The sequence below is a fragment of the Lissotriton helveticus genome, chromosome 4_1, assembly GCF_964261635.1.
Source record: "Lissotriton helveticus chromosome 4_1, aLisHel1.1, whole genome shotgun sequence".
Taxonomy (NCBI): Eukaryota; Metazoa; Chordata; class Amphibia; order Caudata; family Salamandridae; genus Lissotriton; species Lissotriton helveticus.
Genome location: NC_136063.1, coordinates 614,827,749 through 614,851,029, shown reverse-complemented (window position 1 = coordinate 614,851,029; position 23,281 = coordinate 614,827,749). Strand labels below are relative to the sequence as shown.

General features: G+C 42.9%; 1 protein-coding gene across 2 annotated transcripts in view; it reads left to right on the top strand.

The window, feature by feature from the left end:
• Window positions 1–23,281, top strand: part of NKAIN3 (sodium/potassium transporting ATPase interacting 3) — a 2,345,632-nt gene that overhangs the window by 2,280,915 nt on the left and 41,436 nt on the right. The window contains exon 6 of one of the 2 annotated variants that reach the window (XM_078685641.1): window positions 179–257. The exons of the other annotated variant lie outside the window; for it this stretch is intronic. Coding sequence (XP_078541767.1) covers window positions 179–257 — 79 coding nt within the window. The remainder of the gene's footprint in view (window positions 1–178; window positions 258–23,281) is intronic. 2 annotated transcript variants of the gene reach the window in all.

Below are 23,281 nucleotides of genomic sequence, written 5' to 3'. Positions count from 1 at the left end.
TTTGGAAATGCGAAAAGGAATTGATAAAAAGAAATTGCAGCACCTTCCAAAGTTCTAGTTTCAGCTGTTGGACCTTTCTGTTTTCTGTTTTTTATGTCTCATGTTTTTTATTCATAGTTCTGATTATTGTGTTGTTTTGTATCACTGTTGATTGAGTTAAGCCTGTGTTGTGTTTTAGTTGATTTTATAGGAGAACTTGACAAATATGCCTACCATCTGCACCCACAGAAACTTGTTCAATTAAAACCTGCCTATCAGTAAGTAAGGAATTTGTTGAATTGCCCATTAATTATCATTTGACTAACCAAAAACTAACCACACATAGAAAACATTTTTGGTAGCACAATATATAATTACTAATTTTTAATTAATGGACTACTGACCAATAACTTTAAGCATGGAAATGTACTAACAATAGAGAAGTCAACCTCCCTGTCACTGTATTTAACAATGCTCTGAGAAGATAACTGCGAAGAAATAACTGGCAGAATAAAAAAAGAATTTATCATGTGCCTTACTTCACAGATCCCAATCCTCCCCAGATTATATTCTGCCATGTGCTATTTATACTCTACAACCTGGAGCACTCTGCACACTGAATGCTTTCAAGTATGTAAATGTCAGCATAATTATCAGTACACCAGCAAGAAATACTGTAGCAGGGTTTAAGTTCTCCCACAGAACTGTGCACAGAGGATTGGAACCTCAGCGAATTAGGGTGACCCAAAACTCACCTTAGTACCCAACAAACCCCTTACCGAGCTAGCTACAGTGTCTCATTGGTCATAACCAACTCCCAATGTTTAGACAAACCAGATCATGAACTTACAGACCTCAGGTTATGTGGAACACTTGAGCACTCTTTCGTTATACAATCATTTCAAACCAGAACATGGAGTAAAGAAGAACACATGAGCATTTGAAATGTTTATTTACTAATGCCGTCTTCTCAGGCGCAGTATCTTAGATAATACAAGTAAACATATTATCAGAAGCAAAGTTACCAGCATAGTTACTAGTCCATAGAAAGCGAACGGTGACAGCATGTTAACATGCTGTAAATGAATAAGGGTTAACAACACTTATTTCTCACCCTCCCTAACTCGCATATTATATTAATAGCTAAGAAGGTCTCTTTGGGTTGAATTAGGGCGGGCCCATACCTCAGTGTCCTAGAATGAAGGAATCACATCAGCATACACCAGCTCTCTCTGCATGCGAACAGCATCAAGTGTGTTTGTGTGCCTCAAGCAAAGCAATATAAAACCCGCCTCAAGCCCAAAGTTGGCAAAAGCTGCACTTATGTTATGTCTATGAAGGTGCGAAGATCAGACCTCATAACAATTCTGTATCGTGTTGTTCCTGAAGCTTCAGCACTCTCTGTACAGACATAGTTTATTAAGCAAAGCTGATATCAGAGTAATAACATGTTATTCTCATGTAAACCACAACGAACTACTAGGTTGAAAGCTAAATCAACAATTAAGTGTCGTGTGCAGAAGCAGCAAAAGGAAAAATGGCGTTTAAACATTTAATGAGCCTATGCTAACTTAACACATTATAAAGATATACAGTAGCTATATGACACCCCCCCATGATCCGAGTACGGACAAGATAAGATAACAGAAGTGCCATCTCATGAGAGCAGAGTTCAACAACATATGAGCTTGGTTCTGAAATGAAACGTTGAAAGAATTGCATTATAGCAAAAAAATAAATGCTAAAAAAGCCAAAAATTCTACACTGGCTCAAGCCAATAGGCAAGGGAAGTAAAAAACGTGACAGAAAACTCAAAGAAAATGTCAATGATATGCTAGTTATCAGCATGCCATGTCAAGTGGGAATATCCAAAAGTGTCTAGGACATAACTGTGTATGCAAAATAAGCAGCAACAGCCTCCAACATGAAATCACCGTCTTCATTCGAAAACAGTTCAGCCATCCAATTTAAAAGTGGAAAAGAACATACGTGTTCTTCCAGTACCGGAGCCTCTATCACCATCAGAGGACAACTCGGTGGGTTTTCAAGAAAGCTCAGTTCCAAGAAATCCTGTGCTGCCGCGAGTACATTCCAGGGACCCATTAGTCCATTCATCGCTGCTAAGGCCATAATCCTTTCGCCAGGACAAGCCAACTCGTGAGTAGTGATTGGACTCATCAGCTGATTAAAATCGACGTCAGGAGAAACCGGTCTGCAGAGACACAAATCAATGGCCCAATCGAAATCACAGGTCAGGCAGTGAAACACAGGCTGGACACAGGTGAAGTAGGAGAATCGAAATGATAATCCATGTGCCGTGCTCAAAATCCCCAACGGCAGTGTGCCATAATATTCAAGCATCCGGTTGCGGAACAGCGTCAGAAGCGGCTGGGCGGCGCCTTGCACAGGAAGGAAATCCATATTTAAAGAAACAGAAAACAACTAGAGCGCCCGCTGCTAATGCAAGTAAAACTGGGAATCCACCAAACAAAGTCGAAAAAATGGAATGAAAGAAAGCAGGAATGACTCCAAAAATCTTTTCAAAGGAAGTCACGAGACCACTGCTAACAGTTTTTAAAAAATGCGCCAGACCCTTTGTGGAGGACGCGTTAAAGATAGTACGAATCATCTCGCCGAAATGTAAAGGCAAATCAGTATTTGAAAGGGCCTGAACCTCTGTACGGGTGTTGGCTATGTGAAGATCGAAAGTTTCACGAGCCGAACTCAAGGCCACCTCTGTCTGGGACAAAAGAGCTCTTATTCTGCTCATGCCGCTGAACTCAGCTCTCAAGGTTGGTATTAGTGGCCAGATGGAGGCCTCCCTGTGTTCATGTGTGGGTGGGTACAGAACATTTCTGCAGCAAATAACACGTTCAGTTACGGTTACTATAAAAGGAACACCTTTTATTAACCCACAACACTCTTCATTATTTAAAAGTAAATAACTACCATTTCCTAATAAGGTAAACGTGGGGATGATAGCAGGAACCGGTGTGCCTTGTAAAACACAAGCCAAATTCGGTCGGTGTTGGTTACATGAACCGTGTATTTGTATGTGTCTACACATCAATGAATGATCTGGTGTCTCAGTACATCTGTATGTGTATGGAAGCGACCAGACTTCATGAAGGAAACCGCTACCTAATGGTTCATAACGACCAATGGGTACATATCTCATACAATTTGAAAATTTATATAAAGCAAAAGGCAGCGTTATTAAACCGTGGATAAGCCACGTTGCAGCAGTGGCCTCTGCCACGGAAAAAGGCAAAGATTCTAACCTTTCAATATGTAACATAGAAAAGGAAGCATCACGCATTGAAAGCAAGCGTTGTTTGTCAGTCAAATTAAATGGGGCAAAGAGAGAAGAAACGTTCATGTACGTCCAGGGAACCTTACCATTTTTCAGAGTCTGAAGGGTCCATGCAAATTGCATGATTGACCGTAACTGATTTTGGCCATGGTATAATACTGACACTTCATCATGCACAATATCCATAACGGATGACACAATATTATCTAATGTGTAAATTCGGGAGGAAAGCATGTTAATACTATTATCAACAACTGCAAGCACTTTCTCAAGATTTGCCTGATCAATAGCCCTAAGGCGTGTAGCAGCCTCAATCTGTGATGTTTTCCAAATTTCATTGTAAACAGCATATATCCATCTTTTTGACCTACCACTAGCCGGGCCTTTAATGAAATCATTTAAATCCACATCTGCATTCAGTTTAGAAAGGTGACTTTTAACTGCAGGTAAAGTAGAATGCTTCAGCCAATTTTGACACAATTTGCCTACAGAATAAGTTGTGACAGTGTGGACTAAGTCAAAACGGGGATCTGCTCTAACAGTTTTAAAACCGTCAGATAAACCCAAAAATCGGTGCTGGCAAGAATCGGCACCACGGTGCCAAAGCAACCAACCTTTTGGATCCAAGCTGGAAATGTTAAAGGAAGAATTAAGGAGTAGGGCCTGTAATTCACTAATGGGTAACTGAGTAAAATTACTTCAGCCATCATATTCCTCCAAATCCGGGATTGTAGGGGTATTTAATTTTTTAGAAGTAGCCAATCCAAAGCATGTGGTCTGGGAAATTGTTTCATTCAAAAACAACATATGATTCGGGATGAGACATGCACGGTGCAAAGCCTCTATGCCTTGTACCTGCCAGGCTCTTGAACCCCAAACTGATTTAAGGTCTATTTTTTCCTTCCATAATTCGTAGCCCCCAGTAACTAAATGATCAAGGAAGGCCTTCGAATACAACAATTTAGTATCGGTAAGTCTAACCTTGGACATTGGTTTCTTTAAAACTTTAAAATAAAAGGACTCGGGATTGGACTGGTTAAAGTCAGTGAAATAAGTATACTTTTTCAGAAATGTTTCTGAACTGCCTTGTGCAGGCACTGGGCAATGTTCCCACTGTGTAAAATTAACAGTATCCCTCCGGGATGATGTTTTGTGTAAGTAGTGATTGCCATAATGTTGGAAGCAAAATAAATCACCATAATTAGCAGATTCTAAATATAAATCCTCAGCATCAAAGGCAGCATAGTATTGCAAATCAGAAAACAAACTTTCTACTGCATTAACATCCCAGTCATCAGAACGAATATTTTGTTTTACCACATCCCCCATATTCACTCTAAGTACATTAGGAACATTAACGACTTCTGTTGGGCCATGAATTTGAAATCGAACCGCATCCCACACAGTTCCATTAAGGACTGGCCATGCAGTGATGTTAACCAAAGTCAAATCTCTTTTCAATCTGTGTGCAGAATGTGACGAGGAAAGTGGGGCCAAAGTTCCATTTAGATGTGTAATGCATGTTCTTTCCTCGACATAGTGTCCATTGATGTGTCGAAAAAAATAAAACACAAAACCAATTGACATAAAGAGGTAAACTGAAAAAAGGATCAGCCAGATATATGTCCAAGGGGGAATCAAAAAATGTTTTTTAAACAAGCTGGCATAAACTGCAAAACGAGAGGGTTTCTTCGAGGCAAGGGAAACAGAGTCAAATGAAAATCTGGATTCCATGGCTAAACGTGCTTGCAGGTCAGGCATGGACAAATCAGTGGGGTATGTATAGTCTATTTCATCATTGTTAGTTCCGGGCAAAGTATTTAATAAAGGACTGGAAATTGCAGGTAATTCGATGGCCACTTCAGTGTCATTATTAGAGGCAGTGGGCATAACTGAATTTCTCACAATGGAAGGACAGGAAACAGCCGGTGTCATACTAAGAAGAATCGGCCACTCTGTTTATCTTGACATTGTCAATTGAAATAAACCTGTTTTCTTTACGACCAGGAAGTGGTTGTAAAATGACTGTTCTTGTGCCCTTCACTCCAAGGACTGGAACCGGAGCTCGATAGGAAGGACCAAATTCTTTCTTGTTATCGATCTTCTCTCGAACCAGTTCTCCAACTTGGGGCAGCCAGCCAACCACCGGGATCTGCAACGCATCATCCGATGTGGAGGGCAAATGTTCTTTGCAAGACTGTCTCTGGTCTTTTGTAGATTCTGTAAAACATTGCAATGTTCATCTGCGTCAAAGGAAGTGGCGCGAACCACACAGTCTAGACCGTCAAGGTCAGGGATGTACATCTTGATGCCAAAGAGCATTTCGTATGGGGTCCGCCCACCCAGAGACCTTCTAGGGAGATTATTAAGCGCACGCTGCACGCCATTGAGGTGGGTCAGCCAGTTTCTGCCAGTGCCTATAACTCGAGCTGTCAAAGATTGCTTTAAATCACGGTTCATTCGCTCCACTACACTATTACCCTCAGGTCTGTAGGGAGACGAAAACTTGACTTGGACCCCCAACGAAGTCATGGCATCCTTATACGCCTTAGAGGCGAAAGCCGGACCCTGATCCGAATGGAAGGTACCACAGGCAAAAATCCCTATAAAGACACGCAAATCTCTAATGACAGTCCGTGAATCAGCGCTGCGATGGGCCATACCCACACAAAGCGTGTGCATGAGTCAACTGCTACTAAGATGTACTTATACGCAGTATCAGATGAAAAAGGACCGCAGTGATCTAAATAAACACAACCGAGTGGTTTATTAGAAATGCACAACTGTATCTGTGGCGGACGCGTAGCAGTTGAAGGTTTAATCTGCTGGCAAATGTCACAAAGAAGGACATAATCACGCGTCTGTTTGTACAGTCCCCGCCACCAGAAACGTTGTTGTAATTGAGTTACAGTGGCCGAGACGCCCGCATGCGCAGACGCCACACCTTCATGTGCCGCTGTAATCAAGTCAGCCCTGCGATCCGAGTTGGGAATCAGACGTTCTCCAACATCAGGAATTTTCACAAAAGGAACCTTTTCGGGACTTAAGTGGTATGTGTACTTCGAAGGGAACCCCGCAGGATGTTTACCTCCCTTCTCAGTGGCAGCAATAGCCGCCAAGATGTCACTATCAATCTTGGTTTTGGATCTAGTAACTGCTGCAACTAAGTATGTAGATACTGCTGATTTCGCTGCTTCATCTGCAAGCGAGTTACCGACAGAGTGAACTCCCACGCGCTGGTGGCCTAGAGTATGAATCACATAAACGAGCGGCAACTTAGCCTTAAGTTCTGCCACTCGAACCCATATCATCTTGTGTTTTATTGTGCTACCCTTGGAATCACGAAAGTCATTCTGAACCCAAAAGAACAAGTTTTCATTGTAAGACTGGACACAGTAGAAAGAATCACTTACAATCAGAGTAGTAACACTTGGATCAGCGTACTCCAACGCTAGTAAGAGAGCACAAAGCTCTGCCAATTGTGCGGTATAATCGCCCAGGGGCAACGTGGGCACTTCCCTGGAAACGAACTCATCGTTCAACATAGCACCGACCACAATGGCGCATGCGGAAACGTAGGCATGTTTAGAGCCATGCGCAACCTGCGCCGAGCCATCAGTGTAAATGATGCAATGGAAGTCCTCCAAAGGTCGCATTGCTAGAGGAGCAGGATGAACGAAGTCATACTGCAAGTACTCTTGCGACCGTAATGAGGCGTCAAAAATAAACGTGACATCCGTGGACGTCAAGGACGCAGCCCATTGAATCCACCGAGGGTGCAAAGCTTTTGAATTTGGTACACTGGCTTTCGTGACTGCCTCCAAGTGAGGACAGGGTGTTACCACCAACATGCGTTTCCCCTGTGACAGAGCCCGTTCTTTAAGAATCGCCATCTGCACTGCTGTTAAAACCTTTTCCACAGAGGGAAACCGCAATTCAGCCGAAGTGTACAAGTGTGACTTGTAAGCAATAGGTACTGTGTCTCCTTCATTAAAAGTGAGGCACGTGAAACCCACCGTCCCAGGAATTATTCTTATCACCAGGTTGGTGTGGTTATCACGAGTCAGTAAGTATTGAGAAGCGAGCAAATCAGCCTGCAAGGACTGCAAGATGGCTGAATGCTCAGGCAGCCAGCATGATTTCGAAAAAGTAGGTTGTATCAAAGCATACAATGGCTTGATACGCTGGTCATATTCCAGAATGTATGTCCTCCCGAAATTTAAAAAGCCCAGTAAAGACTGTCATTTTTTCAGTGTTGTAGGAGCGCGCAACTGAGCGCATTTCTCCAAGAAGTGAGGAGCTAAACCCCTACCTTCATTGTTGAGCTCATAGCCCAGGAACAACACTGTGTACTCAGCAATGTGCGATTTTGCAAAGTTAAATTTGTAACCCATGTCTGCAAAGTTACAAATAATCGAATTTACCCGACACAGATGCATCCAAATCTCGTCGTCTGTGAGATAGATGTCATCCACATACGAGCAAGCATCTGGGTCGATTCTCTCCAACAGAGAGACTATGCGTGCGGTAAAAATACCAGGACTATTCTTATAGCCCATTGGGAGACGCCGGAATTGTTTCTGAACCCCAGCGCACGTAAAACTGGTCCATTGGGAGCTGAAGCTATCCAATCTATGGGCATTGAAACCGTTGGAAATGACAAGCGTTGTTTTAAAACGCTTACGCACTAGACTATCCACTAGGGCAGAGCCGTGAGTATTCTGTACTGCACAGTTACGGCAATGCGAGTTTAAATGCCGGTAATCCAATACCAAACGATATGATCCATCAGGCTTGGTTACAGTAAAAAGAGGATTATTCATCGGTGACACACACGTTTCAATAACTCCTTGATATTCCAATTGTTCAAGGATTTCCGCGACGGAAGCTTTTGCTTCACGCCGAATGGGATATTGAGGTTGAGGCTGCGGCTGAGACCGCAACGGAATTTCGTGGCAAGGGGACAATTTATCCCAACCACATTGGTTACGGTACAGAGCCGGTGCGAGAGCCCAAGCCCACTCTTCTGCAAAGTGCTGCGCATGCTCTTTTGAGACAGAGTTCGCGAAACTGGGGAGGATTACCTCCTCCCCTCGCGGCGCCGCGAGCACGAAAGGTGGAGGCCAGTCAGCCTCCGAAAGCAAAATATCATATGTAGAAGAAAGATTCTCCCAAAATACCCCTTTCACAGTACGCTGTATGTCACCCTCGATTAACAGGACAATTTCATAAAGTCTCTCAGGGGGAGCAAGTCTCGTATCGGCTGTTTCAATTACAACGTAGACATCAGTCGCTGTCACCCTCAGCAGTGGACGCAGCGCCTCTCTCACTATGGTAATCTCTGCCGCGCTGTCCAGCAAGGTCAGAGCCCACGTCAGATTCCGAAGCCGCGTTCTCACTATCTGTGGCATATCGATGCGCTGTTAAGGCTGCGACTTTCTTTTTCGCAAACTGCGGTCTTTTCGGCCTAGAATCCTCCTGCTTCGCTGCGCCGTCTGTCTGGCGGGGCTGGCCACGTCCCTGTTGGCCACCACGTCCCCTACCGCCTCCTCCTCCACCGGTCTTCGGGGCCGATGAGTCCTGTAAGGAACGAGGAGAGCGTTGATCAGAAACCTGAAATCGATCAGGTGATTTAATCATCGCGCGATCGCGCAAATCATAAACTTTCTCTGTCGGCGCAGGAACTTGTGGCGCAGGATAAGAAACCTGCGTCTGCTGCTGTTGCTTCCCCTTGTTCTGTTTTTGAGGCCAATTTTGTTTTTTGGACTTGGGTTGGACATCTGTCGCAGCAGATTGTCCTTGTGGTTGTTTTTTCTCCTTGACAGAAAAATATTTCAGACCTCTACTTGTGCGGCCAAACGTTTTATATGCGGCCACAACTATCTTCGCTAACTGTCGGGGTTTATCGGCATCGGGCAGAGCAGCCAAAGCATTCGACACCTGAAAGTTCACTGCATCTCCTTTAATATTGGAGAGTATGAGATCACTTACTATCTCAAAAGAACCACACAGGCGCATACCCAATTCAACAGCTGCCTCCGGTCCGTGATCATCCTGAACTCGTTTAACGATCTCAGGCAGTGCGGTCATAGACGGGGTGCCGAAACACCTCGTATAAACGGCCGCAAAAGTTTTTCCCCAGCTTTCACAGTCAATGAGTTCAGGAGTTAAATCCTTCGGTAAAGTTATCGTCAACATTCTATGTTTATCAGCAGAAGTTGAATTCGGAAACACAGCCTCCAGTTGGTCAAACTTCTCGGCAAGCCAGAAAGGGAAATCATCGCTATCATCGGGGCGCCTACCAAAAACCGAATTGACCATAACTGGATTGAGCCGTAAACCGCTATGTTCCGTCTGAACGGCCGGACCCCCCGGGGGACCTCTCGGGAGATGTCGACCTATGTATTGCACTAATGCACGAATCACGGCAATAGAGACAACGTGTAGTCTGCAAATATCCACAAGGGAACAAGCGCCGTGATTCGGGTGCGGGGTGAATCCACCCAAAGCAGGCCAATTCGTTCCTGGAATGGACAAAGGACCTAACCTCGCAGCGGATAAAGAGTGGGGGAGGGCACCATCAAACCATACTCGATGTTGCCAATGATCAATAGGTATTTCCAGTGCCCTGTACGGAGTATATTCAGCCGGTACAGGGGAGGGTGTGTAGGAGTGGAACACACCAGAATTTGTGTCCACAGCCGGAAACGTTACCCATGAGTAAAACAGTTCAAATGGGTACGCCAGCTCCGCACACAACACTAAAACCACAGCCATGCCCTCCAACGGGACTTGGTACGTCTGTAGATGGGTGCGCACCGCAATGCGACTATGCTGCGCATTGGCTACAGCCACAGCCATGATTTCACCGGAAATACAGAAAAACAAAGCAAACTTCGTAGCACAACTGGGTAGTAATTCAAAGAAACCGTTTTAGAAAGATTCAAGCTTGAAAAGACCTACTGCATAAAATAGGTAGGTGTCACTGACACCACCGTTTTCCGGAAACGACAGTGAAGGAGTTAAGGTTTGAATGATATACTACTCGAGTGCCATGATATAAGACCACCAACGTACGGGCGCCATGTAGCAGGGTTTCTGTTCTCCCACAGAACTGTGCACAGAGGATTGGAACCTCAGCGAATTAGGGTGACCCAAAACTCACCTTAGTACCCAACAAACCCCTTACCGAGCTAGCTACAGTGTCTCATTGGTCATAACCAACTCCCAATGTTTAGACAAACCAGAACATGAACTTACAGACCTCAGGTTACGTGGAACACATGAGCACTCTTTCGTTATACAATCATTTCAAACCAGAACATGGAGTAAAGAAGAACACATGAGCATTTGAAATGTTTATTTACTAATGCCGTCTTCTCAGGCGCAGTATCTTAGATAATACAAGTAAACATATTATCAGAAGCAAAGTTACCAGCATAGTTACTAGTCCATAGAAAGCGAACGGTGACAGCATGTTAACATACTGTAAATGAATAAGGGTTAACAACACTTATTTCTCACCCTCCCTAACTCGCATATTATATTAATAGCTAGGAAGGTCTCTTTGGGTTGAATTAGGGCGGGCCCATACCTCAGTGTCCTAGAATGAAGGAATCACATCAGCATACACCAGCTCTCTCTGCATGCGAACAGCATCAAGTGTGTTTGTGTGCCTCAAGCCAAGCAATATAAAACCCGCCTCAAGCCCAAAGTTGGCAGAAGCTGCACTTATGTTATGTCTATGAAGGCGCGAAGATCAGACCTCATAACAATTCTGTATCGTGCTGTTCCTGAAGCTTCAGCACTCTCTGTACAGACATAGTTTATTAAGCAAAGCTAATATCAGAGTAATAACATATTATTCTCATGTAAACCACAACGAACTACTAGGTTGAAAGCTAAATCAACAATTAAGTGTCGTGTGCAGAAGCAGCAAAAGGAAAAATGGCGTTTAAACATTTAATGAGCCTATGCTAACTTAACACATTATAAAGATATACAGTAACTATATGACAATACCTTGCCACAGTTTTCCATATTGCTAAAACTAGTATATTGAGAGTTGGCTCCTACACAAAGTTCTGAATATTTGCAGGTACCCGGGCTAGTAAGTAAGGCTCTACTTTTTAACCAAACCTACACCAGCGGAACTAAGGAATACTGTGCCCCCGTGATGCCACCACATCCTTGGTCATCTCCAAACCAATGCCAGTTAACTTCTTAAGGAGGGTGTCCTTTAAAGTATTAATTTGGTATGGTGAGGATTGGAACAAACACAGGGGGAAAAATCACAAAGCGTGTTGGGTGCCACTATGTAATGTCCTTTCTGGTTAGTTGAGTCAGTCCTTACTCCAAACACCTTTTACCACTGTATTATGAAAACAAGATTGTGGCGGGGCTAACATGTCACAAGGTTTGTGTGTATTTGTTGCATTATATGTTGTTGTAGAGGTGTTGTTGTCTTTTGTTTGGTAGACTTCAATGCAATTGTGTTGTACTGTACTGAGGTTGTTGTGTTACATTCTGATTTGACTGTTTTGCTGTGATGTACCTTTTTATGTTTTAATAGTGTTGTCATGCTACTTTGTGTTTGTTATGGTGATATGTTCTGTTATTTTCTTTAGATAACTCACAACAGCCTTGCTACATTTCCAACTGAAAGCAGCACAAGTGTTTAAAATTCCCATGACAAGCAGCTATTTACCACTGTCTAAGGTGATAACATAGTGCTTCTCAGGCTCTTCAACAATTTGAGACCCTAATAGCGCGGAAAAGTGCCACAGATCTTGACTTAACGCTCCAAGAATTCACTTTGAGGCAGATGCACAACTGTTTTTTGCGGTCGCAAATGGGAATTCGGCACGTTTGCGCCTGCATAAAATGTTAGCCCCATGTACAATACATATTTTGCGAGTCGGAAGCCTATTAGCGACTTGCAAAAAATGGTTTGCAACTCGCTATTAGGAAGGGGCGTGCCAAGGGCGTCCTTTCTTAATAGTGAGTGCAAATGGCATTTAAGATTGTTTTGCAATGGCATTTGCAGTCGCAAAACACTTGCAGTTTAACATCCTTTTCAAAAGAGTGGTAAGCTACATGCAAATGGGAAGAGGTCCCCAGGGGACCCCTTCCCCTTTGTGAATGGGTGGGTAAATATTTGTAAGACCAGGCAGTGGTCCCAGGGACCAGTGCTTGCCCTTAAAAAATTAAACCGAAAAGTTAAATTTTTCATATTTTAAATGCATCCCGTTTTCCTTTGAGGAAAACGGTCTGCATTTAAAGAAAGTAAGTGCTTTATTAAAAAAGCAGTCACAGACATGGTGGTCTGCTGAGTCCAGCCGACCGCCATTCCGAATCGGGTCACGAATTGCAGCAGCGTCATAAATATTAATGAGGCATGCAATTTGCAATCCCACTGGGAATCGCAAACAGTGGCTGAGACACTGTTGTACATTCATTTTTGCGAGTAGCAATTTGATGCAATATGACACAATTTGCGACTTGCAAAAATGAATGGCCCTAATGTGATACGTCCCCGGTTGCTAGTTTCAAAATAAGATGGAACAGAGTCAGAGAAACATCCTGGTATTGTCTCTGGTCACTGGAAGGTAAAAGTGACTACCTGCATCGTCTTATCAATAACCTTGACCCACTAATAACATTGACCCTCAAGCACCAGTTGTCTGGAAACCTAACCTATTCGCACCCAAGCCTTCGGTCAATAACCTCTAAAAACGTGAGGATGAAATTCAGATGAACAGAGTTACATGTGGACTTTAGCTTTCTTTAAGGTTAAAGTATGGGTAATTTTACTAGCTGCCTATTTCATAGGGCCTCGCTAAAATAGGGCACAACTACCACCTGGGGAAAGACACCGATAGTGCATGATGGCGGGTCGGTTTCTGTGCCTATTTGCATGTTTTCCATGTTTAATGGATAAAAGTGTGGGGAAACTGCCTTTATGACCAATTTTTAATAAATGTTATTCTGTTGATTCTTGCGCAATTTTCTCCAGATAATGCCTCAATTAAAATACGCTTGCAAAAAACGCACGGTGAAGCACAATTTGCGGTGAACACGATTTAAAATCGGGCAAAAGGTTTGGATTGTAAAGATTTGTTTGAGCATTGATGGGACAAAACAACATATTCTGGAAATCAAAATTAACTAAAAACCACCATTAAAACATAAACCATGATCTCTTGTAGTGTGTCCCTTCTTTGGCTAGAAATAGTGGTCTCATGATTAACCATGGGCGTAGTTCGCGTAGTAGTGCTACGCGTAGCTATGCAAAGTGCACCTCTCAATACGTGAGCTATGCATAGCACTACGTGTACTGCGTAGTGGAGTAGGGAAATGCTGTTTGCAATGATTGCGCAGTGCCGGATGCTTGTCCGCGCTGTGCAATCATTGCAAACCCGCATCATGCACAGTGCAAGCAGTCGTTTTCGGCCGCTCAAGTAGATTTGTACTTGAGCAGCAGTTTTCTCAATGCGAACTGGTAGTTTCTCATTGCGAGCGGTCGTGAGCATATGTGACCACTAGCAATAAGAAACCTGACCTCCCCGCATTGAGAATCTCGCCAGGAGGTTTATTTTCCATGCTAGAGATCGGCAACTTGATGTTGCTGATCGCGAACAAGGAAAAAGTCCCACCTGGATGTCATTTTGCTTGCTCACGGTCGCCAACTTAACATTGAGGACTGCGAGCAAGCAAAAAATGCCCGCTACGTGTTTTGCACTGTAGTATGTGCAATTTGCGTAGTTGCACAAACTATGCAAACTACCTGAGCGTAGCGTAGTTTTCCGCCCAGGCCTACTCATGATACATTTGCATTAACTTATGATGTAATTCTTTGGTGCGATGAATATAGCATGTTGGATGAAATAAAAATCCTTGGAAATTGTAAAAGGAACATTGAGATTAATACCGTACAGCGCCTTTGAAGTAAATTGTTCTCAAACCTCTTTAACTTTTTCCATGAAAGACAGAACCATACCAACCATATGATGTAAAGGCATAATTGGTTGTTAACCACCAGCAAATGTCCCCACTCAACAAAATCTTTTTTCATAACTAGAAGCACCTTTTCCTGTGCTAAATAGCTCTATTCTCATTTGGCATGAAATAGCATAGATCTAAAACGAAATGCTCTTGTCCATCGTCTTCTTGTAGTTGCAACAGCTCACACTGCCCTTGCAGAATCAGCTTTCTCCACTATAAGTCTGTTTTTGGTGTCAGGGTGGCATATATTAGGAACTTAAGTGAACATTTTCTTAAGTGTATTTAATGCTTCTTCAACTTGATAGCCACGATGAAAACCTCCTTTCATATTTTCCTTCTACAGAACAGGAATAAAATCAGAAATGAGATGTACAAAAATCTTAAAGAATCAGGGATACAAATTTCCAAATTGAAGAAAACTGTGGATATCCTTTACATTGGTAGGCTGGCACCATTCAAAGATGGCTAACATATCCATTGATAAAACAGATGCATTCGACTTAAACTTCAGATATTTGGCCTTTCCCTTATGAAATTCATATTGCTCACGTACTTTAGATGTTCAGTAGGGGTTATAGAAAAAGGCAAAGTGACATCCAGGTATATTAGCACAAAATGATTCAAGACATCAAGAAAAATGTAATCCATAACTTATTGAAAAAGACAAGAGTACTGTATGACCCGACTGGCATTTGTTGATACTCAAAACGTCTGCAAAAAAACATTTTCCATTTATTCACTTACATTTTATACTCAGGAAATGGTATGCACAAATCAAGTTTGCTAAAAACGTGTGCTTCTTGAACACATTCTAGAATGTCTTTAATGCTAAGAAACTGATCCCAATCTTTGGCAGAATTCGATTTATCCTTTTAAAGTCTATGCACTGTCTGAGATCTTTATCTTTCTTGAGCAAAGAATAAGAGTTTTCAAGTTGGCGATTAAGGATATTCAATTAACCAATTCTGAAAATTCTCTTTCAGATTGGCCATAAGAATCTCCTTATTCTCTGACAATAAATAGATGTGCCAAAGCATACAACAGGGCCTGGTTCAATTGGTATAGTGGAATCATACACCTGATGTGGGGGTGAGGGGAGTAAATACCTAATATTTGCAAAAACTGTAGCAGATGTATGAGACTGCAGTTGCACTAAAGAGAGATTAGTCCCTATCAGATTTGAGGGTTCTTATTATTTCAGTTCTTCTGTAGGAGACCAGTAATATCCTGAAGCATGCCAATGACCATGGCAAAACTGTGATGATGATGATATTGTTCTGGTAGCCAAAGGATTGTGCCTCTTCAGCCAGGGAATGCCAAAAATCACAGTATCATTTGGAGAGGCCAATAAGTCAAAAGTAAGTCAAAATATTGATCTCTGATGATCAAGAGAGAGACCTGTTATGGAAGTACAATCTTATGAACTGATCCGGAAGCCAACAGCATACTGTCAATAGTCTGTACTTCTTCAGGTACCATTTAGCTCTCTTAGGAATGTTATCCATAATCACTCGGTCAGAATCAATAAACATCCCACTAGCTCCACTATCCAACAGCACAGGACCAGTACTCAATGTAATTTTCCCAATAAAATGCTTGTCTGAGCTAGCTATAGAAGATCCAACATAGGGCAATAAATGCACTTCTGCCCCTGTCTCTTTCACAGAGGTCGAAGTCTTATCTAAATCCTTATTAGGATATATATGGCAAGCACAATAAAACCACCAGTTAAGGTTGATCTTTTTCATTTTCTCTCAAGTGACCCAGGGTGCCCCTAGTTGCATGGGTTCAACATGAGGAGAACAGTCACTGTTTTCTTCAAATTTTTGAAAAGGTAAGGCTCTGGAAAAATTGAAAACCCAACACGAGAATTGTTTCTCCCATTATGTTTCTCTTGAAGCCTGAATTTAGTTAAAAAAACAATGTCAATAAGTTCAAAAATGTCCTAGGATAATGACTGCGAATTCATTCATCTTTGATCTCTTCTTCTAATCCATATCAATATAATATCAATGCAGGTCCTCTCAATCCAAGTAGTCTCAGCAGCAGATTGGAAAATAACAGTCATCCACTTTAGTGCATTCATAATATCTTGCTGACTATCACAGATGGTCTCCTCAGTGGAATGCTCACTATCATGACCTTCAAACATCTTCTTGAGTGCAAGCATAAAGGCAGCATAAGTCTCCAGAAGTAGAAGAGGAACAGTAACTACATTTGTAGTCAAAGCATGTCTAGCAAGAACTGCTAATTACGTATCCTACTGTAGCTCAATCAAGATAAAACCCGGAAAGAGTGAAAACAAAATGCTCAACTTAAATTTCACAGGATCACCAGAAAAACATTGGGCATCAGAAAGTGCTATAGTGATATTTGTAGACTTTGATAATAAGGTTTGCTTTAAAGCCCTATTCTCAAGTCAGGATTGTTGTAAATCTTGAGCCAGGTCCTGAGCAGGACTATAGAAGTTTTGGCATCACAATATGAAAATGACTGGATGCACTGAAACTCTCTTGTTTTCTTTGTGATTGCCCAAAGAAAGAACAGCTTCTCCCTTTATCCATGGTGCCACACTACCTTTAACATATATTCAACCGGTGTCATGTGCCTCCTTAAGAGGGTCCAGTTTGGAGGGACAAGTCATAAAGCACAGAAAAAAACTTCCTTAGCAATATGAATGATTCCTGACCAAAGGTGAAGCACTTGACAAGAGTCAAAGGCTCAATAAAAAAGAGCACAAATGAAGGATGCACATATTTATGAAGGGGTTGTGTTGCTTTTGCACCGTGAAACGTGGTTCAAAAGTGATGCATCCCCTAAGATGCAATTTATCAAGCCATGCAAGGCCCCCTTGCATGGCCCTGAGTGGCTTGATAAATCCAGAGTAAGCAACGCAGTGCAAATCCCTGCATTGCGTTACTCTGCCCCAGAGAGCCATTCCATGGGTGGGGCATGGAGGTTACCAGGCGTAACTAATGAATGTTGATGCGTTCCCACATTTGGCATTACTGGCAGACCTGGGAATACATCAAAATGCTACGCCTACCCAGTGGAGGTGTAACAAGGAGAAATATATTTTTTTCGCCTACTTTTTTCCTTTTTCTGCAGCACAAATAGAAAGTGGAAAATGTCTCAGGGGATTGTTTTTGTGCAGGAATGTGTTCCTTCCAGCACAAAAAAAATCCTGCTTACAATGCAGGCACCCTTGCACCATGGTGCAAGAGTGCGTGTGCTGGCGCTAGGCAGCACATTGTGGGCCAGAGCTGGGAAAAGGCAGGAATGTGCCTTTTTGTGATAAATATGGTGCATTTCTGTCCTTTCCCTGTAATGTAGCGCAGCAAGGTGACTTGCTGCGCTGTGCTACAATTTGATAAATATGGGCCAAAGTATCTAAAGTTGGCAACGAACAAGACACAACTATGGCGAATAATGCCTGCTTCTGGGTGAAATATAGCGCCCGCTAGCTGAGCGGTGGTGCGCATTCTAGCTCGGCACTCTCCTCCTTCCCTGCTAGCAATGCTTCGAGTGTGCTAATCGCTGCACCAAAGTAAAAATTGTAACTCCGTGGACCTCTGTGGAGCGTTGAAGTCCGTCAGATGTGCCCTGGGTCCACGCAGGCTCCTCCGCCCCTTCCAAGCCTTCCGAGTCTTCCGAGCCCCTTGCTCCTGCCGCGTTGGGCCGGTGCCACCCTGGAGTTGAGACGCGGTTGCAGAGCGGCGGCGCGCGGTCTCCTCCGGGGCAACTCGGGCAGTGGCAGAACAAGCGACATTGGAGCCTTTTTTCCACGGAAGGGAGCAGAGAGCAGGAGCATCGACGAAACCTTTGAATGCTCCGTCAGTAAGCAAGGGGGGAAGACGGCCAAAAATAGGAGGCAAGACAGAAGTGGAGAAGGAGAATGTGAAGGTGGTAAGAGCGAGCTGCCTCCATTGAAGGGGGAGTCCTCGCGTGTCTATTCCGGTCCCTGAAACTGAGAGCAACCCTGAGATCAATTCTGTCACACGTAAGAGAGGTGGTAGAAGTAAAGGAAAGTGCGATAAGAGATCGCAAAAAAAGGTGCGTGACGGCCTTGTAAGTGCTTTGGTGGAGGTTAAAGGAGTTCAAGGCAATCTAAATGACACAGAAGTAACAGCAGTAAAAGGGGTACCGCACCAGGAAGAGTTTCGGGGGCACGATATTGCATTTCAAAGCTACCAAGTGAAGGGGAGGTCAGTTAGGGGAGTCAGAAGCAAAGGTTCTGCAAAAGCCCTCTCGAAGGTTACCTCGGTCAGGGTTACCCCTTCTTTACGCTCCTTCTTTAGGGTGCAACCCCAGATTCTGAATGTTACAAGCCAAGAGCTCCCCTCTGACCAGTGTTGTTCTTCTTCCTTTGCGATAAGTCCTGTCTCCCCATCGTCCACTCCCATCCCGATGGCTAATTCAGTAAATCCTAACATGCCTGAGGCCATCACGCCTAACCCTCTGGCAACCACTCTGGCACTATCTGCGACCCCTTCTTTAGTCCCTTTAAGTAAGGCAACTACCTCCGAAAGTCTAACATCATCTGATCCACTTACTGTTTGTTCTTCGGAGGGTATCCATTGTTAGCCTTTGAAAAGGGAGACGGTCAAGGTACAGTAGGAAACTCGATAGAGGCCCTCTTCTTGTCATTGAAAAATTATATAAACCAGGGCTTCGCAGTCTCTGAGGATAATCAGTCCGAGTTAAGAGCAGTGTGCGACGCCCTGGAGAAGAAAGTGGACTTATTGAATGCAAGGACTGAGACTCTTGAGGGCTCAGTCGAGCACCTTAAATCCAATCTTTGGTCGGCAGAGGCAAAAATTCAAGTACTACGCAGAGATGGGGATGCCCTGCGGGAGAGAGTGGAGTCACTAGAGAACAATTCACGCAGAAATAATCTTCGCCTCTTGAAGATCCCGGAGGGGAAAGAGGGGAGTGATATAAAGACCTTCATAGTGACATTGCTTAAGGACTCTCTGAACCTCGAGGACTCAGTGGGCTTCTTAGAAAAAGATATTCAGAAGATTCATAGGGATCCATTTAGATTAAACCCCCGTAGGGCTAAACCGAGGAAGATCCTTATCAATTTTCTTACTTACACTGTTAAGGAAAAGATTTTGAACTTGGCACTCAAGGCGAAAACATTAAAGGGTCCAGACTTTCTATTTGAGGTGCGGTCAGATTTATCTAAAGTGACCTTAGATCGTCAATGGGAATTGGGTCAGAGAATGGATAAGTTCAGGTCTTTGGGGGCCCCAGTGCAGATGAGATTCCCGGCCTTTCTTAAAATTATGCACAACAACAAGATATATAATATTAGATCCCCATACGAGGCAGATGAGTTACTGGAATCTCTAAGCGGTGCTTCTCGTGACAAAGAATGAATCCTTTTTTGAGAATAGTAGTATACTAGCCCTTCTTATCCTGCCTTCTCTTGTTTCTTTATAAGTATGAACCCAAAAATGTAAAAAAAAAAAAAATGGGAGCAAAAAAAAAAATCACAAACACAAACGTAAAAGAAATAGGTAAAAGAAATGGGTAACTGAAAAGATAGTGAGAACTGGATAAAGTGGGTGGTGGGATCGAAATACATTTGTAGATTTGGTACACATTTAACACTTAGCAACTAGTTAGCATTCAGTACACACTTAACATATGTTTTAGCACATTTTTATAATATAGTTTAAGGGGTGGGGCAGGGAGTAGCAGCAGAGCGGGGCGCAAATTTGGCCATTCACCAGGTCAAAGAAATAAGGGAGGGGTTTCCCCAAGGGTGGGGGGGGGGGGACACTGGGGATATTAGAGTAAAAGTTCCTCATTTGTTGATACCTCGCTATTTTTTAACATGCTTAATATGCATACAGCTAAAGCGCTATGGCAATACAATCCTGTGATCTCAGTTGTATATGCAAACGTTAGCTAACGGTAAAATAAGTTTAGAATCAGATTTTGCCCGGGGGTTGACTTCTAAAGCAGTAAAGATAGATTCACCATGACTCAGTTACAGTTTCTGTCCTGGAATGTCAATGGCCTGCGCACGAAGAGCACGAGAGCCAGAATCTTACAATATTTAAGGGACTCTCCGGCGCAGATCATAGCCATCCAGGAATCACACCTTCTAAAGATAGAGACAGTAGAACTATTAAAAAAACAGAAATGGCTAGATATTTTTCTCTGTACGGATCAATCAGTAAATATTAGAGGGGTGATGTTTCTATTTAAAAAGCATGCCAAGGCGCAAATACTGAAAAGCAGGGAGGATCCTTGCGGTAGATGGCTCATACTTAAGACGTTATTAGGGGACATGCGTATTACTTTGGTGGCATATTATGGCCCTAATCAGGACGACACCTCCTGCTTGGAAACTATTTACAATCATTTGATAGATTTCCCTGATCCTATTATCTGGGTAGGGGATTTTAACATCGTTCTAGACCCTAGGGTAGACAAATCTCCAAAATCAAGAGCTATTGTATCTTCTAAATCACGGCAGACCCTGATAAATATAATGAAGCAGATTGGGCTCTCAGATTTATGGAGGGAACGCGCAGGGGACCAACTGGGGGTTTCGTTTATAAATCTAAAATACAACCATAAATCAAGAATAGATTATGCACTGTTTAGTTATAGCCTTAAGGATTTGGTCAAACACATTGAATATCTGCCATCCCACTTGTCGGACCACTCTGCTCTAGCTTTCATTTTATCTCCTACTTATCAGCAACAGTTCAGAACGTGGTCTTTTTGACCGCACTATTTTATTAGTGGAGGATGAGATCAAGTTCCTTACATATGAGACTAATCAGTTTTTCGGGGTGAACCTAAACACAGCAAATATATCAGTTGTTTGGGATACTTAGAAGGCTTTTTGGAGAGGCTGTATTACAAACAGGGCCTCTTACAGAAAAAAGAAATTTAACAATGACATTAAGGGTCTAGTGGAAGATATGAATAAAATACAACTAAATTTAAGCTTTCAACAGGTATAGACCCTACGGCAGATTTGTATAAACTGGATTCCTTCAAAAAACAACAGGAGGCTACTCTTCAGGAGAGAATTGCCCGTAGATGAGAAGCCAGTAAAATCTCCCACTTTGAATTCGGGGAAAGTGCTGGTAAGTTACTTGCTTGGAAAGTGAAATCAGACCAGGCACGTAACCATATAAAACAGATCATGGTGGAAGGTGAATCATCACCTCGGCTATTTAGACATAGGGCAGGCCATCCGCAATTTCTTTCACTCAATCTATAGCAACGACAGGATAGAAGATACTGTAACAAGGAAAGATTGATTCAATAAGGTTTGCCTCCCTAGCCTTATGACCGATCAACAATCTGGTCTGGATAGGGAAATTACCGAAGAAAAAGTTAGGCAGATGATTGACCTCTCTAAAAAAGGGAAGGCGGCGGGGCCTGATGGCCTCCCAGGAGAGTTATATCGTTCACTTAAAGATATTATCATTCCAGTCTTGGTGAAACTTTTTAACTCTATACTCTTGAAGGGAGAAAGCCCTCCTGGGTCATGGAGTGAAGCCACAGTCATCCTAATATTAAAACCTGGCAAATCCCCGACCGACTGTGGCTCTTATCGTCCAATTTCTTTCCTAAACAATGATTACAAACTATTCACCGCTATTCTCGCAAAAAGGCTGGGGGGAGTTATGGATAACATCATTCATATAGATCAAAAATGTTTTATTAAAGGGCGCCAATTAGCGGATCTTACTTATGATCTTGTAGGAGCTATAGACATCACGTCCACTTTCACCCTCCCTTTGGCTGTCCTAACATTGGATGCAACTAAAGCCTTTGACAGGGTTAATTGAACTTACCTGTCTGACGTAATGAAGAAGTTTAATTTAGGTAGAGGATTCTGTCGGGTCATAGAACTGCTGTATAAGGCCCCGACAGCTAGATTACTTGTCAATGGGTCATTGGCAGATTCTTTTATGATTACTAGGGGTACACGACAGGGCTGCCCCCTCTCCCCTCTCCTATTTAACCTGTATATAGAACCATTTGACAGGTACTTAGAGAAGACCATAACATTGTCTCTTTTAAATTTGGAGAGTGGCCCTGTATGCGGATGATATCCTCATATTTACAGCGGACCTGGCTACAGCTCTCTCCACGGTCATCTCCTGCGCGGATGAATTTGGCAAAATTTCGGGGTACGAAATAAATGCTAATAAAACCGAGGTAATTGCATGGAATATGGATACTACACACGGCCATATCTCCTCCACTATGAGATAATTAGGAATTATAATAACTCAGGATGTTGGGAAGATCCCTGAACTTAATCTTGATCGTATTTTTAGAATCTGCCAAAAACATCTGAAAGCCTGGGCTCACCTGCCTTTATCCATCTTGCGTAGGATAAACTTAATTAAATTGTCAATTTTGCCCAAGCTAACATTTCTTTTAAATGCCATTCCACTAGCATTTGGCACAAAGCAAATAGCGAAATGCCAAGGGGAATTAAATTCATTTGTATGGAAATATAGAGCTACCAGGTTAGCCTGGAAAAAGCTTAGGCGGAAGAGAGAGAAAGGAGGATTGGCAATGCCTGACCTGCAATATTATGCGTGGGCATTCCAGTTATCTCACATCAGAATGCTGTTGAAAATGCCTGATAACACAACGGTGGGAGAGATGTTCAGGGCCATGTTAAGGGGAGTTGGATTGTCGGAAGCGGGTTATATGTTTAAGTTTGGGGACCAGAAATTCTTTAAAAAAGTTAAATTGAAGGTTCTTCAGTCGATAGCCCGAAGCTGGCTAGCAATAAGAAGGAGAGTAGGGTTGGGATACTTCTCAAATTGTGCACCTGTATGGGACTCTCCGGGCACTCCTTCTTGTCTCCAAGATAGTTTGAGTATCCCGCTGAAGGACTCTGGGATCTTAACATGGGGGACCTGTTGGAAGGGGCCATTTTGCCCTCTTGGGAAAATCTCCGCGAGAAAGTGGGGCTTGGTCTCTCTAAATTTT